Genomic DNA, 17,191 nt, shown 5'->3' with positions numbered 1-17,191 from the left:
CCTCAACCTGGCCCAGCACTCGGTAGTATAGTGTTGCGACGCGGTCAGTTAGGCGATGAGGCCCCGTACCGTTCGGTTAGAGAATCTATCAGTAAGCACCGGTTGACCGAGTAAACTGAGTACAACCAAGCGCAGGGATACCACGTGCAACAAGTGAATACCCAGTGTCAAGTGTCTGTCAATCTTGTCTTGGTGAGCGCAAGGCGAGATGCACCTACGGGGTACATTTGGCGGGGGCCGTCTCGTCGTCGTTTACTTCTTATTCGCCCTTGCGTCTACCAACGCCCAGGACGACGATTCCCTCGCTGGGAGTTTCTTTTCTGGTAAAAAAAAAAAGAGACATTTGTCCGTCTAACCATTCCTAGATTCATGGAATTATTTCTTCAATTTTTCCTGTTCATGTACGGCTAGCAAACTTCTTTGCGTCATCTTTATTTTCTACCGCGTACGGTATGATTATACCACTGTCGTTATATACTCTCGTATCACTTTCGTGCCAAAAATAATCACTCTTTTTAGATATGTCTTCAGCCCTGTATTAGCACGTATGAAGGTGTGATGCCTATTTTAATAATTAGACAATTGGCATTCGATTCACAGTTTCTTATCCACCCTGGTGAATAAATCTGGTTGAATGATCGAAAATTTACAAAGTTCAGCTGCTATAACTGTACAATTTCATCATAGATTCTTGCCAGGAAGCTTAAAAACGATCTAATCGTGCGTAGCATGTGATTATGCGAACAAATTCAAGGCGCTGCTTTATCTGGTTTATCCAGTGAATGGCGAATTAATGAACTTGTATGTTGTGTTTTTTTTTAACCGTAACAGCGGAGCATAATCAGCCTATAAGTGGGACTAATCTGTTCCGCACATGGGACAAATTTGCAGTCTGGATATCACTACTGTGTCTGCAATTGAAGCACGTTTTCTTTTTACTACTTTCCGCAACCAGGACAGACGAGTGGCTACAAAAAGCAAAGGAAGTCACTGCTAGTTGTTTCGCTTCCTCGACCTCGGCGCGCGTAATGCTGTAACAGTAACCTAATAAAATGATAGCGTAAATGAAACTTACTGAGTCAAGAATGTACATCAATGTTCAATTGTACTCCGTGAGCGTTAGTTAGTTCCATCTTCCAAGTACATTGTATTTTCGAATTATTTCAATGTCATGGATCGATCCCTTGGACTTAAAGAAAATATTTATTAATAAGTCAATAAAATATTCTTGCTGAAAATAATCAATACTAAGGGGAAGGGTTAGAATGTTAAATTATTTCTTTGGCCTAAAAATCTACATCTATTTTTTGCTTATATTCTCTAACTATAAATCGAATCCAATTCAATTTTATCATTCTTTTATACCAGCATTTTTCAAACCTTCATTTAACTCTATTTAAGAGTAATTCGTGAAAGTCTATTTCTTGAATAATTTACGGTGACAGTTTGCCCTCGTTCCCATAATACCATGATGCATGAAATGCACTTCTTCGGTTAACCTAAGCACACTAAACTGCGTGGCCTACAATTGACAGACAGCACCGTTCGTTTTATGATTCCATTTGAAAAAAAATCAATTTAATGGTAATTTAGAATTACGGTATATTTTTAGGCAAGTATTACATCACATGTAAATCATACGTCGTTAGTCAGATTAATTTTTTTCTTCAATCATTTGAGGATCTTCTAAAACGGATAAAGTGTGGGCCGGGGTTAATGATATACTGATCGTTGCTTACCAAATGAATCATCTAAAAATTTTGACAATATTACAGTTGGCACGAACGAATAGTTCGAGTACCGATGTATATAATTAAACTTGCCGCAAAGTATGTACACATTTAGTAGAAAAGTATTAGTTTCAATTGATTGTTCTTAAATTATTGCCATCATGATACACCGTTGGTAGGCGGATAGTGAGTTAATAATGAAAAAAATAATAAACTTAGTATTCGCGATGAGAACTATTAATTTTCAGAGTGAGCATAAACTAGTCGTTATACCTTGTTTAAAAATTTGATTCTATTACATAGTTGATAAGTCAGTGAGTTTTATTATTGTATTAGAATTATCGCCACCTCTATAAATGTCTTGAGTATAGGACTACCTTAACACGCATAGCATTAAGTATCGCAATATTAATGAGAGGCTAAGGAATTTGTGAGGACCATTTACAGTCAGTCGAACACACATAATGGCGGTAAATTAAACTCGTCATTGATGCTCCAATTTGTGAAGGATGTTGTGCCGTTACGCAAAATTACTTTGCATGTCCTCACATGCATACTACTTGACGTGGAGCTTTAATTAATATACGATCTACCGGGTTGCGCGATGATCATATAGTAGGCCGCAACATCGTGCGTAAATATGAAATGCTGGTGGCTGCTAGTGATAGTCTTTTTGCCATTTAGTAAGAATGATTTACTGGCGTATATTGGTCAGTAAGTAAGGTGAAGTTTAAGGATTTGAAAGAAGTTAACTGGTACGCGGGATGTTTGAATGGGCATTCACGTGTGCTCTTGTGGGAAGAGAATTGTCGATAAATTAGAATCATCAACTAGCTATTGACTTATTAGAAGCACGTATGCACGTGCACGCGAGTCCGGGATACGGAGAAGTTGCAGAGAAAAAAATACAAAGAATGAATAAATACAGCGAGAATGAAAAAAAGAAAACATGAGGCGAAAGAATGAAGGAGGGGGACGCGATTCTGCTTCGCGCGCTGCTTATTAACTCCCGTTATATTTGTTTGGGCCGTTATGCCTGCCGATGTGCCGACGTCAGGATTACAACGTTGAGTATGGGTATACGTACGGGACAACGCATAATTCTATGCGAATATTTTCACAGAAGGGATGTCGAAAGAATATAAGCGTCGGATGAATCCGTTTGATGGTTGGCAGTGATTTATACCGTTACGATATTCGATTCAAAAACGTCATTCAAATTTCTTTTTCTGCTCTTATACAGGTATACGTATATAACGCATGGTTGTAAACTTTTAAACATGTCGTATATACGGTGTACATCCTGTATATAATAATAATATACTTCACTAGAATATATATGTGAAAATGTCACGCCGCCTCTTCTCCGAGCGTTGCGTTGGTTCTTATCTGATTGTAAGCCTCAAAGACTTCGGATTTCGATGGGTCATCCGAGTCGGTGGCAGCTTTCCGTTCCGCACCTCCGGGAAGACCAGGTTTGGGGGGGGGCATCTAGGACGCGAGCCTGCTGTGGGAGGTGGGATCAGGGAAGGGGGGAGGCACTCACTGATTTGGTATTCTTTTTAACGGGAACACGAGTTCCTGTCTGGGCTTGCAACTTTGTGTACCTACTTGCGAGTTGTTGCCAGGTTTTTTTCCAGCCTTTCACGCACAGATCCTCAAGTGCACATTCGTTCTTCCGGCTAATTATCAACCGCCGGTATCAAACGGCTGCTCCATACCATACTCGATTCGTAACGACACATAATAATATTATCACTGATATTCAACTCGTAGTGTAAAAAAAAAAAAATAGTAAATATTAATTTCCATTTTGAAATGTAAAATTGTGCTATCAGCACAATGAGATATTATCGAGCACTTGCGGCCTTACATGATATTTTTTTTTACGATACAAGAGATCAGAATTAACGCCCTATGTTGTGTAATAGATCAAATTGTTTCAAAAGTCAATATGTCCTCTTCTGAAAAGGCGAAAACCTAAATACTGACATATCTTAATTTTCTACGAATGAATATTTATTATATACAGTATTGTCGTTACAGCCTAGGGTAAATTCACAGCTATATGAAAAGTGATTCATCGTCTTATTAGCGATGGTTCGTCATATCACCCACTTTTAAATTGAAACTAAGTTGAACATGTTCAAATAACTTTCTACAAACTCGAGCGTGATTCTTGCAAGAAAATCTTACAGTGCAGTATGGAACGCTGCCAGTAAATTGACTCTAATACTTATTTTAAATGTGTAACAAATCTCATTACGCAAGATTTGGGATGCGAATATATTTTTGTAAATAACCCGAATATGAAAGCGTCTTATCCAGTCTGGTCCTTGAATTATTAGTAGCAGTATGCAGATGAATGAAACTCGAAGAACTAATTTTATCTCGAATCACGTTGACTCTGTAACATGTATAATTTTAGTTTTGAGAAATCTAAAGTAAAAAATTGGATACAAATTATTTCGAAATCGTTTCCCATGTTTCACCTGACACCATAATTACAGTTACACATCTGTGTAACCATAATTATGTGATTTCTTATATATTTTTTGGAATTTAATCACAATACAATAATTGACTATATAATGCTAATTAAAAATATATAAGAAATCGCATAATAAATTACAAAACCACGAATTAGCAGATGTACTGAATCAAAAATCATATAACTATAGTTATGTAATTGCTTATATATTTCATCGAAATTAGTGACTATATAGTTGACTAGATGATTTTTGATCTAGTATGTCTGATGATTCGTGCTTTTGTAATTTACTTTGTGATTTCTTATATATTTTGTCGAATTTACAAGACAAATCAGGTAATAAATTATGGATTTATTTACTGAATTCTTTCAAAATCTTTTATGATTTAAGGCATGATCATTTTCAGTAGGAAGGTCGTTAATAAGACTTGACTTCACTATGAATAGAATGGCACTTAACCATGATTTAAAACAAAGTTGAGTTAAGTAAATATCCACATATCAGGAATTAAGTGGTCTGCAATCTCTGTTGATTCAAATACTAATTAACCGAGATATTCGTTTCCGTTTCTCGAATAATTATAATATTTATTTAATCTGGTGATTTAATCTTAAGACGAAAATATGTTTGCGTTTTCCAGCGTATTATTAATGTTCATGTAAATTGAAAAATTTGAATTTTTCATGGAAATTTCGCTAGTGGGAATTTTCGGTAGTTGAAAAATAATGAAAATGAAAAATGCGCAGAGCTGTTGCTACTCATAGGATTCTACTTAATCATAATCCTTATTTATAGGACTATTGGATTCGATAACTAGTACTGCAAACAGTGCAGACTGTCCTGGAGTATGTGTTCACGCATTTGCAACTTTGATATGCTACGAGGTACTGGAAGATATTCAGTGTCCATCTGCGAGTATGCGATGCTGCGTGGAAGCAGCTAACAATACCATATCTGCTGATTCATCAAATGTTAAGGGTAGTGAAAACACAACGAAAAATACCGAGGCTAAGCCTAGCACAACTATAATTCCATCGACAACCCCATCGACGACTACGACGACAACCACACCATTGTACACTACCACAGTAAAAACGACTACGGTAAATGCTATGCACAGATTTAATCTCAATCTTACGGACAATACAGTTGGCATAGATAATTTTATACAGCCTTCCTTCAATTGAATGATATTTTTAATGAATTTTTTTTAGGCAAAGCAAAAGGAAACACAGGATAAGTTGTCAGACGGTAAGCGAAAAGATTGTTGGTTGCATCACTAAAGTATCTGAGATAAAAACTGATAGAACTGTGTGTGGCAGCGTTCTTCAAAATGTGCTTTTCTTTCAGACAAAAAATGTGCCGGTGTATGTGTGCCAGATCGAATGGCTGATTATTGTGAGGCAGTATTAGCTGTCAATGATCTGTGCGAGGAAGGATTACGATGTTGTGTCTCTCGTGATATATATGGTGATACTCCTCCACCAGAATTGATCGTCATCAATCGCAATACAACACACAAAACTATGGCTACACCAGTAAAGACTACTCAACTTACAACTGTCTCCTCAACCACATCCAGCTCAACTCCTGCTCCAACTACAAGCATTACAACGACTCCCAAATCAAAACCTGCAAATCAATGCACAGGAGAATGTGTCAGTGGCCTATTTGCTCTTTTCTGTGACAATATTGACAGCGAAGCAGAGTGTCCCAATGATGGTAGTTGCTGTATAACTGACACCCCACAAAAGATGGTAGTTCTACATGAAATGTTTTCTCTGTTTACATATTACAATTTCTATGATAACTCTCAATACCTATTTAATTTCTTCACATGGACTTTTGAACGATATTGCAAGAAAACAATGTATTAAAACAAAAATTAACAGAATTCCCAACATATCTTGAGTGACATTTTGACTACTTTTATAGTAAAACCCCAACATGTGAATATTTTTGGAAATCATTATAAATTGCTAACCATTTCCAGTCAAATATTTACCATATAGAGTATTCACACCATATTTTAAGTATTCAGAGACCTGAATATTTAAATGCAATTGCTTTTTTCTTTTAATCCTTAGGAACCGAGTACAACGACAACTTTACGTCCATCGACAAGACCATCACCACCACCACCATTAAAGCTACCTCGTTGTCCAGGCTTTTGTATACTAAACATTATGGCAGCCTTTTGCGAACGGCCATACGTTCTCATACCTAAGACATCAACTTGTTCAGCAAGCACCATATGTTGTGACGATACGAGAAGTCCACCTCCGGTTAGCACACTGCTTATTTGTATGGTGTTTGTTCGACGAGTAATACAATTGATTCCTTTAAAGTCATCTGTGACAGTTTGAATTATAACATTAATATTATGGAATAGAGTATAATTTTATGTACAACAGTAATATTCAATGATTGTAACTTTTAATCGTTGACTGCGTCTGACCATCTGGTCTTTATAGCGTCCCAGACCCAGACCCACAACGCCAAGGCCAACAACAACTGTAGCTCCTGCACCACCTGATCCTCGTCCAGAATGCCCTGGTTCATGTATAGTCTCCTATCTGTCTTTTACGTGCTTCAGTAAGTATACTCTGTGTTTTTTGTATTGCTTTTTCATTATTTCCCTTAACTCGTTAAAATTTTAATTCACAAAAACCAGAAATTTCTAAATATAAAGAAGTTTCCAATTTATGTCGAAAACCAAATGAAGTGGCTAAAATACACTGCTATGCGTCTTTTTGCAGCATATTTTTCATGTATAAGTATTGCATATTGAAAAAATTAATTTTCAGATGAAACCGTTTATAAGTAGCAAAATATGTCAAGAAGTGTTTGTGCATAGGGAACGCTGAAATGACGGATCTCTTCAAGTGCAAGAAATCGGGGCATCAATGCTGCGCCCCAAAATCAATTATCAGAGAACTTCAGGGCGACAGTTCCAATCAACAATCAGCTACGAATAGAAACGACACCGTTTTTATGCCAAACTCAACTCCAAGACCATATACAACAATGATTCCAACTCCAAGTTGTAAGTAAATAAACTTTAAGCAGACTCGTGTTAGAAAAGCTACTTCAAAATTTCACCAGCATATAAGGAGTAGAAACAACCTATTATATCTGTAATATATGTGTCAAATGAAATTCAAATAATCTGATGATACATGTTGCAGATGAGACAACAACACTAGTAACCACGACGCGTGCACCTGTCTATAGCAAATACGTCTGTGGTGTCAAAGGAACTTCGCGAGGTCCACTACAAGCAAGAAACGATATTAGGGAAGCTCGCGTCGTAGGTGGAGAAGACGCAGATGCTAATGAATGGTGCTGGCAGGTGGCACTTATCAATTCATTGAACCAATACCTTTGTGGTGGTGCCTTGATCGGGACGCAGTGGGTTCTTACTGCAGCTCATTGTGTAACCAAGTTAGTGTCATACTACAAATTGGTGCCATTATATCCTGCATAAGAGAAAGTTGTTCAGTTTTCTATATGACATCCTTCTGTTTCTTTTTTTTTTTTTAATAATATGAGGGGATGAAGTGTATTTGAATGCTTCAAAAAATTTCAGCATTGTTCGCTCCGGTGATGCAATATACGTCAGGGTCGGTGATCATGATCTTACACGCAAATATGGTAGTCCTGGTGCCCAAACCTTGCGTGTTGCAACAACTTACATTCATCACAATCATAATAGCCAGACCCTTGACAATGATATAGCCCTCTTGAAGTTACATGGGCAGGCGGAATTGAGGGAAGGTGTATGTTTAGTCTGTTTGCCAGCTAGAGGTGTCAGCCACACAGCTGGAAAAAGATGTACAGTTACTGGTTACGGTTACATGGGAGAAGGTAAGTCGTTGCGTAAAAGCTTTTTTAATATTTCACGTTACATATTACCAATGTTACAAATGTTAGTTGTACTTGAATTTAAAGTCACAGTAAAATATCATACTAATATTATTCGGCAAAAAGAAAAATGTGAACCTCATTATTAAAAAAATCATCAACGTATGTCATAAAACTGACACAAACCGCATTGCAGCTGGACCTATTCCATTAAGAGTACGAGAAGCAGAAATACCAATAGTAAGCGATCCTGAATGCATTAGGAAAGTAAATGCTGTAACCGAAAAAATATTCATATTACCAGCGAGTAGTTTCTGTGCTGGAGGCGAACAGGGCAATGATGCTTGTCAAGTGAGTAACACAGCATCCAGTATTAAATAAGATGTGATCATATATCCACATGGTATTATCGTTATTTCTTCAACATGCACAGGGTGATGGTGGAGGACCATTGGTCTGTCAAGATGACGGATTCTATGAGCTGGCAGGATTGGTCTCATGGGGTTTCGGTTGTGGCAGAGTAGACGTACCTGGAGTTTACGTTAAGGTTTCAGCGTTCATTGGATGGATAAACCAGATTATATCCGTAAATAATCTATAGTATTTTAAGCCTGTGTTTAATGACTTATTTATTTGTTTGCACAATTACCGCTAACCCAGTTATTATTGTGACTGAAAATACTTGGGCAATATACTTACATGTATCGAAGTCCTTCATACAATCAACATCCTCTTTTCATTTGCTATAAGATATGTGTCAATAGATACCTCTGATGCTTTCTTTGCAAATTGGTTAGCAGAATAAATGGCTTAGTAATTTTTTCATTACTTTTATTAAGTATTTGATCATTTTTCCATCGCCAAAATAATCAAATTTTCATTACTATCACTTCGAATGGTTCATAATCTGAACAGTTAAAACAACTTGACAGTTATGAACCATTTTATGTTAATCGTTATCTCTCTATATTTACTATAAATTAGACATAATAAATATGACTATGTTTCAAGTGAACCGTTCAAGTGGTAGACGCGATGATCAGAATTCTTTAGCATTTCATTTGAATTACATACATCGTGTATCCTTACAGTGGGAATATATGTGATACATCTACCAGTTGATAGAAAAAGTATTGTTATAAACCGCATCTATGTCTATTCTTTGAGGATACAATAGAAAACAAATTTCTTTCTTTACCGAAAATGTTACGAAAACTTCCTGTTAAATCTCAAATAACTGAATCAATCACAAGTTATCACGTGTGTATGTACAGTAGTGAAGATGATACAAATTGAAAAATGTAACTTCAGAGAATAATAATGGGCAATTTATATAATACGGGATGTTAATTGAATGTTTGGTAGACAATTTACCTTTGGTACTGAGTGTATCACTTTGTCTTCTAATTTGAAATTGGATAAGGGGGACAAAGATCAGAAACATACTCTATGTTTAAATACATATACCTACTTTTTTATAGGCAAGTCATTACTCTGATAAGAAAATTTTTTCACTTTGCAAAATATTGATCAAGCTATCAAATAGTAGATACTTATTGACTCGCTTTGTAAATTAATGCATCATTCATAATATTGCTCACATCATTGGTACACTTAAGTTATTTAAAAAAAATTTTTTTTTAGTGTTATTTGCAATTCTTATTTACATTACGATGTCAACTGAAGAATTAAATTTTTACCTAATATTTGAAATTTACTAAATACTTGTACAACGTGATCATACTTCATTTTTACCACAAGTGAGTATGATGAATGCAATATAATAGCAATTGAAATAAGTTACTCACTGTTATGTGAATATTAACATTTTTTACTCAACTTCATCTCATCACCTGAAATGAATTTTGAAGAAGATGGTAAAATGCTTAAAAGTAAAAGTCTAACCGCGTTTTATTGAAGAAAAACATGTAGTGAAGAAATGTTCAGTTCGAATTAAAATTTTTTCAGCTCACTCTAAATACAATAATAGGAAGCTGTCATTTATTTTAATGAACACTGTTTATGTAAACTTCACACAGGAACATAAATACATAAGTAGCTGTATGTACTCTGGGTGAATATGTTTATTATGAACTTTATAACAGCGTTGTATGAGTAATTCTGTATAAATATATATTTCTGTATATACTGTTGTGTTGAAATGATTATAATTCCTTTATGACACCCTAGGTTAATTTCATAATTTTTAGATTAAGTATCTTTCAAAGCATACAATAAAGTGGCGATAATTCTAACAATATTTGGCAACATCAAAAAACTACCTTTACACGTGGACAGTGTGGACATGATTTTAATTGGAGAAAAAAATATTTCACTTTACAATAATTTCCACGGTACTAGTAAATGCTGTCTATTGAAAAGAAAAAGAAAAATTCTTGGTTCGACCCTAGAGACTGCAGCATTACCCTATTTGAACAAAAAACGCTAATTACGGTACCGTAAATTCTACTCAGTACACAGTTTTTAATATTTTCCAGTCAATGACAGTTTAATCAAATACGATCATTGGCAAAACTAAAATTCTTCTGTTTATTATCGAAGTTCATGGATAACATGTAACCTTCATTGTGATTTTCTTTAAAATTACCAAAGGCTCAGAAATAAACAAGTTACAAGCACTTGCGTTTCATTGTAGCATCATTATTTGGTATTCTAAAATGGACATAACTTCCATAATTTTTTAAATATTAACAATTGGGTAACATTTGCAATTGATCCTAGATGCGGTCTTTCATAATATACAGTAAAAAAAAAGCCCATCAGAAAAGAAATGGTAATGAACTAACGACAAGAGTTCACAGTAACGGGTGCAGTATTTTTCTATGCCTAGATTTTTTCTAATTTATTTAATACAAAATATATAAAATTTTGTGACCAAGCTACATAAATATATTGTCTTTATAATTTCCTAGCGCATGCGAACATTGCGAAAAACCCCTCAAAGGTAGCTTTTTTAAGTAGAGATTCTCAGGTAAATTCGGGACTTCACCACATACGAAAATTAATACCTATCATAGCTCGTCACGTTTTGATCTTGAAGCTGTTGATAGTAATGTTTCAACATCCCTTACAATTTTACTAGCTGATGCAGTATTTATTTGACTCCCATCATATTCGTTACTGTATTTTTGACCAGGAAAGTACAGCATGACTGTCGGATATGCTCGTACTGACGCTTTTCTACACAATAATCTGTAATTCTCACAGTTAACTTTTGCAAATCGAACTTTGCCTTCCAGTATCTGAAACATGTGAACGAAATTTTGTACCTCTTTGAACAACTAATAGAAATTAAATAAAGTGTGTTTGTCTTTTTTATGATCAAGAAATTTTTTAAAACAATGACACTTTGTCCTCAATATAAGCACGTATCATCTTTCTACATTGCTGATTACATCACTAATTTATAATAATAGTACAAATTACCTGCGCTGCAATGTTATAATGAGGCTGTAGCTCGATGCAGTGATGACACCAAGGAGCAAAAAAGTCAACCAGCCAAGCTTCCTTGCGTTGTAAGATCATGTCATCGAAATTATCAAGATTCAAGTTTTTAACATTTACAGGCAGAAATTCTGTTACCCAACTCAATATGGACAAAGAATCCCTTGCTCCATTGTATAATCTGTATATAATCATATTCTTACTCAATACTTTCCAATTTCGATGTATTCAATTTCAAATTTTTATTTCTATCTGGATTACTTACGCAACACGATTCAATCCCTTACTGCCTGTAGGATACAGTCTAATCGTTGGGTAACTACGTACTCCTTGACTTGAACAGAGTGAAGGTTCTAGTTCACAGTTGACCGAAGCAACATGCACAAGTGGCAAGACTTGCAAAGTCTTGGCAACTAACGTCCATTGTGGAGCTAATTGTTGACATGGACCACACCAAGGTGCAAAATAATCAACGAGCCAAATTTCATCAACCGTTTTTTTACCAAGTTTGAGATGAAAGTCATCTGTTGTTAACTTTATGACTGTGAGAGAAAAAAAGATGTAAGTATATTAATTCATTCAATCAAAATGATCTCAATAAAATGTTTTCAATAAAAGTATCAAATAGCTACATAACTCCATATTTGGCGATTAGTGTATACAAAAACTTTGATTGACTATTGAAAATTTAATTAATATCGATAATCGCACTATTTAAACGGCTTGCGAAGATTAGATAAAAAATTTTGCACATCCATTACCTGTAGGGTTCTGCATCTCAGTAATAAACTCGACAAGACTAGCAGCAATTTTATCCCCCGAGAATAAATTTGTATTACTGTTGTTTACCAACATTGCTGTCGGATATGAGCGTATGTTAAACTGTCTACAAATAGTAGAATGTACAGTGCAATCCACTGTCCCAAAGTGAACAACAGATGGCTCAAAATGTAAAGATGCTTTGCGGAGTTCGGGCAGAAATCTTATGCAAGGGGGACACCATGGCGCAAACCAGTCAACAAGCCACGCCTCACTATCTATAAAATAATGAAGTGGGATAAATTAAATGTATAAACAAAATTTACTACATTGTGGGTTATGAGGAAGTGTATCAACCTTTCTTTTACCCCATATCGTACTCTGTGGTAAAGAATGTAACTTGGAATATTGTGAACTTTCAGAAATCACTGAATAAATAATCAAAGGGAACTAAAAAAAGTATTATTACTGTTATTGTTATTATTGTCGTTCTTATTGTTGTTTTCACTGTTGCTAAAACACATAGGCGTAATCCCAACATAAATTTAAAATCTTATAATATTATTACCTTTTTTGTTGTTCATAATTGACAATATTTCGTCAACTGACAGCATATGTACATTTGTAGCCCTAATACTTTCAGTAGCAAAACTGGCAATATCGTGAACGGAATCTTTTCCATGGTGCAACTCAAAGGCTCCACCAGGTTTAAGAACTCCCCACACAGGGTAGTGATTTACATTCAACCCTTTGCATAGGTTTGAATATTTTCCACAGTTAACTTTTCCTGAAATGTTTTATCAAATTAAAAATGACTTGTAATAAATATGGTAAATTATTGATTCAATTTTAATTTGTAGGAAAATGATATGAAATGCATCTTTTCCAACTAGATACCCACCCAAGTTTATACTCTGTATAATACCAGGTAATTTCTTCAACTGTACATCTAACTGGGTAGCATGCCCTATGTAGAAACATATCAACCAACCAGCATTCAAGTCTGATCGAAGACGTGTTCTTATACCCTGAATAAAGTAATAACAATAATATTTGTAACCAGTTGATTCAAATATTTGACAAGATATGTAAAACTTACAATTGAGTTTTTTCAAGGACACATGCCTTTGCAATATTTCAGGATTATTTTTAATTATAATATGCATTTCCCTAAATATAGAGTTCGAGTAAGAAAAACATACCAAAAAATCTTCCTCACTCAGATCTTGTGGCTCCGGTAATTGCTCCAAAACCTTCCTTGCGAGAATCTGTACATCATCTATATCCTCAAAAAATATTGGGTCTGAAGGCATGTTCTTGTTGTTATGTTGAAACGCAACACCTATGTCATGTGGAATCGTGTCGTCACATTCATCATCCGAACATCTGAGGACTCGTACAGTAACCATGTTGTTCTGGAAAAGAACTTATACACATGAATATTTCCGCATCAAACCGAACACTTCACATGTAACATATCGATCGAAAATTTTGATGTACCTGGAATATTTCTAATGTATTCTACAAACGGAAAACTACATACATGCCCTCCTTGTAGTGGCTGTATGTTCAAAAGTGATAAAGATAATTGATCAAAGAAGGAGACTTCAGAAAGGGCATAAATAACCCTTCAAATTGATTGAATATGATTTATTTTTATGTAATTATTTGATTATGAATCTTATTAGTCGAATTTTTATACCATATTTTAAGCAATCAACTACCAATTTTAAAATTCTTAGAAAAAGTGATTGTATTCATGTAATAATTGCACATTAATCCACCAATTTTTAAAATGAAGAAGACCGTGTCTTCCAAATTTGAACTTTGAAGCTGTATTCGATAATCGAAAATATGGATACAAAATTGTGTACATCAACCACATATCTCTTTTTTTGTTTCATGGCACACATAAAAAATAATTCAGGCAAATTAAGAATGGCGATATTCTAAGTGTATGGTTTGGCGTAAAGTGACTCACAAGAAGTAGAATAACATGTAATTTGATAACCAGGATTTGATAATCAGAATTCATCTAGTATGGTAAATTTTTTTTACATAAGTATGACAATCAGAATACTCACTAAAATTGCAGCTATTTTGAGATGATCTTCAGTGGTAAAACAATCGCGGTTTATACCACAAATAAATAATAAACTTGCACCTTCGGTCGCCTCGAGACCTTGAATAATTCGTTTGCCCAGTGATGTACTAATTGGCAATGCTCTAACATCTAATCTACTTAAAACATAGCTGATTATGTTTTCACGAGTATTTTCCGCTGTATACAACACACCATGCGTGGAATGCTAGAAAAAATGAGACGTACATTTCGAATGCTATTGAATAAATCTTGTTAAAACATTCAAGTAAAAGACGTCGCATGTGAACAATTTTATCAAATTTTTAAAATGCACTAGCACAATTTGACTTGTGAAACATTTTTCATTGTATATCATCAGTATAATTCAAGCGTGCATGAAAGTTTCTCTTCTCAAGAATGATTATGCTGCATAGTAATGAATTAATAAGTATATTTACTCACTCTAGAATAATAAAGCAGCGTGGGATACGACCTGATATTTATTTGACGACAAAGATGCCAGTCATCTTCACAATTTACAGCACCAATACGTACAACTCCTTCTAGTTCTTTAGCCACTTGTCTCCACACAGGAGCTAAATGGTGGCAATGACTGCACATTGGAGAATAGAAATTTATAAACCAAATACTCTCAGACTTTAAAACTTTCTCATCTGTCAACAAATAATATATTATAATCAATTAAAACATTAACACAAGTGTTGAACTGTTATTGTTAGCTGGCACATAGCAAGATATATTTTATTTACAGCTCTTTCAAAGTGAAAACTTGTAAAATTGTAATAAGTTTTCACGTTAAAATTTAGATATATTACAACCATTACCACTTACTATAATCATGCCTATTGAGAGTTTCTACTTGAGGATCATCATCATATATGCCAAACTGATTCTGATAGTAACTCCAAGACTGATATTGCTTTGCTTTATATCCATTGCTAAGGCCCTCCTCACCGTAAATGTCATATTTCTTTCTGGTTTCAGAATCTTTCAAGATTTCATAAGCAGTAGTGAGTTTTACGAATTTATTATGCGCCTCGGGATCATTCTGCAAAATGTAAAATGAGAAGATCCCTCATGATTTATCAAGATAGTTGAGCATTAGGTTTTCATTATCACCGTGCATATTCCGCAACTTTTTCAACTTGTTCTATAATATCAAATTTTATATTAATCAGCTTATGTGCTTATCAATCAAACTTTAATTACTGATTCATTGATGTACCGTATTCTTGTCTGGATGTAAGGTGACAGCAAGCTTTTTGAAAGCTTTTCTAATTTCTTTGTCATTGGCATCTCTTTTGATTCCAAGCAACTCATAATAATCTTCTCCACTAGATAATGAAATTATAATCAGCAATACAAATATATTGCAATACCTGAAATTGGGTATACAGGAAAAATATTAGAGCTCAATGAAGTTATGACACAGCGAAATGTAACTCCCGCCAATGGTCAATTGTCATTGACAGTTCAACATACTTCAAATTGTATTTTACTAGGCTATTTTCCTCAAGGTTATGAATAATGAATGACTTTCAGTAATGTTAAAGAAGATTGTTCTTATTTCTGTTTGCATCAAATACAGCGAACCATGACTGTCTGTAAGTGACTTTGTCTCACACTTTACTTTGTCAGAAGTCAGCTGCGGTCAGAGCGGAACAAAAAATGAATCCAAGGAATGTTTCGTCTTGGTCTACCTAACTGAACTCAGGCACTCTATTCTTTGTTTTAAGAATGGAAGTGATTTTGGTAAGGGCAATTAGACTGAAATCTTTTCAAAGTAATACACAGTTTATTGATGTACAATATGAAGATGTTACTGCTAAAAAATTTTAATGTAATTCCTGAGTGAACAATTATTACAAGACTAATCATAAAGGAAGCAATAAGACAATGAGGACTAAACGCGTGACGTGTAGATTCAGCCTAACATAGTATGTTTGTCAATTATTTAGGGTTACAAATGCTGTTATTCTAACCTTTTTTGGACACGTATATTTAAGAAACGTACTTACATATTAACTATGATTTTTGAACATCAACTACGTGCAGTCACACAAGTTTTTCTTGCGATCTTATCAGCTCTCTCCTTCTAGCATATTCGCCGCCCACGACATCAAGCCGCCAGCTAGCTGCCTACAATTTGACACTTGTTTAGGTTAACTATCCGAATCTATCCGGCAGACCGCCGAATCTACAGCGCATGGCACGCTTCGGCGAACACGTGTTTTTCACATTTGTCAAATATTATATGACAATAACCAAGAATTCTACTTCAACTGTCAAAGTACTAATGATTCTTAATATAATTATAAAAGTAAACAAACAAACTGTTTATCAATAAATGAAAGAGCGCCAAATATCAAATATTTGTCTTACCAATGCTGATTCTTTGTAACCATTAATAATACTTTATGTCAGTGTTATATTTCGCTTAATTTTTAATATGTCACTAAGATTTTAATGTTGCAATAATATTACAATAAATGTTACTCTGTGTAACTATCTTTGTAGACCTCAAATGTATGTCTGTCTTACATCTTCAAAATATGTGTTGACTTCTGAATACATACATGAAGGTCCTGACAATTAATTAAATAAATGTATCCATACCTCTCACATACTGAATTTGGAAAATTCTTGAATTTTACTAATGTACTAATTGGAAAACCGCTTGGATTTTTCGCAAATACAGTTATTCAGTGATTGGATATTTATGTTATAGAAACATCACTCTGTACTGAACTTAAATTGGTTAAGAACGAAGCCCAATA

The 17,191-nt window shown here is 34.6% G+C and overlaps 2 protein-coding genes across 4 annotated transcripts; one reads left to right on the top strand and one right to left on the bottom strand.

Annotated features, from left to right (window-relative positions):
- Positions 1 to 2: 2 nt before the first annotated feature.
- Positions 3 to 10,512, top strand: LOC107226584 (protein masquerade). Its single transcript, XM_015667451.2, has 11 exons — positions 3 to 323; positions 5,018 to 5,325; positions 5,437 to 5,473; positions 5,573 to 5,979; positions 6,310 to 6,507; positions 6,697 to 6,817; positions 7,080 to 7,268; positions 7,411 to 7,666; positions 7,812 to 8,089; positions 8,283 to 8,437; positions 8,520 to 10,512. The coding sequence occupies exons 1-11, from the start codon at positions 209 to 211 to the stop codon at positions 8,685 to 8,687; spliced, it is 2,232 nt and encodes a 743-aa protein (XP_015522937.1). The 5' UTR covers positions 3 to 208; the 3' UTR covers positions 8,688 to 10,512.
- Positions 9,926 to 16,584, bottom strand: LOC107226583 (dnaJ homolog subfamily C member 10). Of its 3 annotated transcripts, none has more exons than XM_015667450.2 (12): positions 16,433 to 16,580; positions 15,640 to 15,793; positions 15,246 to 15,462; positions 14,856 to 15,067; positions 14,395 to 14,619; positions 13,513 to 13,725; positions 13,212 to 13,338; positions 12,879 to 13,097; positions 12,313 to 12,588; positions 11,817 to 12,093; positions 11,534 to 11,732; positions 9,926 to 11,349 (listed from the first exon to the last, which is right to left on the bottom strand). In XM_015667450.2, coding segments are annotated over exons 1-12 (2,352 nt in total). In that variant the 5' UTR covers positions 16,435 to 16,580; the 3' UTR covers positions 9,926 to 11,118. The 3 variants fall into 3 exon arrangements, with proteins under 3 accessions (XP_015522936.1, XP_046593671.1, XP_046593672.1); XM_046737715.1 differs by having other exon boundaries at positions 15,624 to 15,748; positions 16,433 to 16,565; XM_046737716.1 differs by lacking the exon at positions 9,926 to 11,349 and having other exon boundaries at positions 11,629 to 11,673; positions 11,855 to 12,093; positions 16,433 to 16,584.
- Positions 16,585 to 17,191: the final 607 nt, after the last annotated feature.

This window comes from Neodiprion lecontei, chromosome 4, assembly GCF_021901455.1.
Source record: "Neodiprion lecontei isolate iyNeoLeco1 chromosome 4, iyNeoLeco1.1, whole genome shotgun sequence".
Taxonomy (NCBI): domain Eukaryota; kingdom Metazoa; phylum Arthropoda; class Insecta; order Hymenoptera; family Diprionidae; genus Neodiprion; species Neodiprion lecontei.
This window is presented reverse-complemented; position numbering and strand designations above follow the sequence as displayed.

Coding starts and splice junctions, on each gene's coding strand:
- LOC107226583 (XM_015667450.2), bottom strand. Junction 12,589..12,878: donor AATTATGAACAACAAAAAAG/GTAATAATATTA, acceptor ATTATTTTATAG/ATAGTGAGGCGTGGCTTGTT. Junction 12,094..12,312: donor TGAGATGCAGAACCCTACAG/GTAATGGATGTG, acceptor TTTCTCTCACAG/TCATAAAGTTAACAACAGAT.
- LOC107226584 (XM_015667451.2), top strand. CDS start 209: ATGCACCTACGGGGTACATTTGGCGGGGGCCGTCTCGTCGTCGTTTAC. Junction 6,508..6,696: donor ATACGAGAAGTCCACCTCCG/GTTAGCACACTG, acceptor TGGTCTTTATAG/CGTCCCAGACCCAGACCCAC. Junction 6,818..7,079: donor TCTGTCTTTTACGTGCTTCA/GTAAGTATACTC, acceptor GTTTGTGCATAG/GGAACGCTGAAATGACGGAT.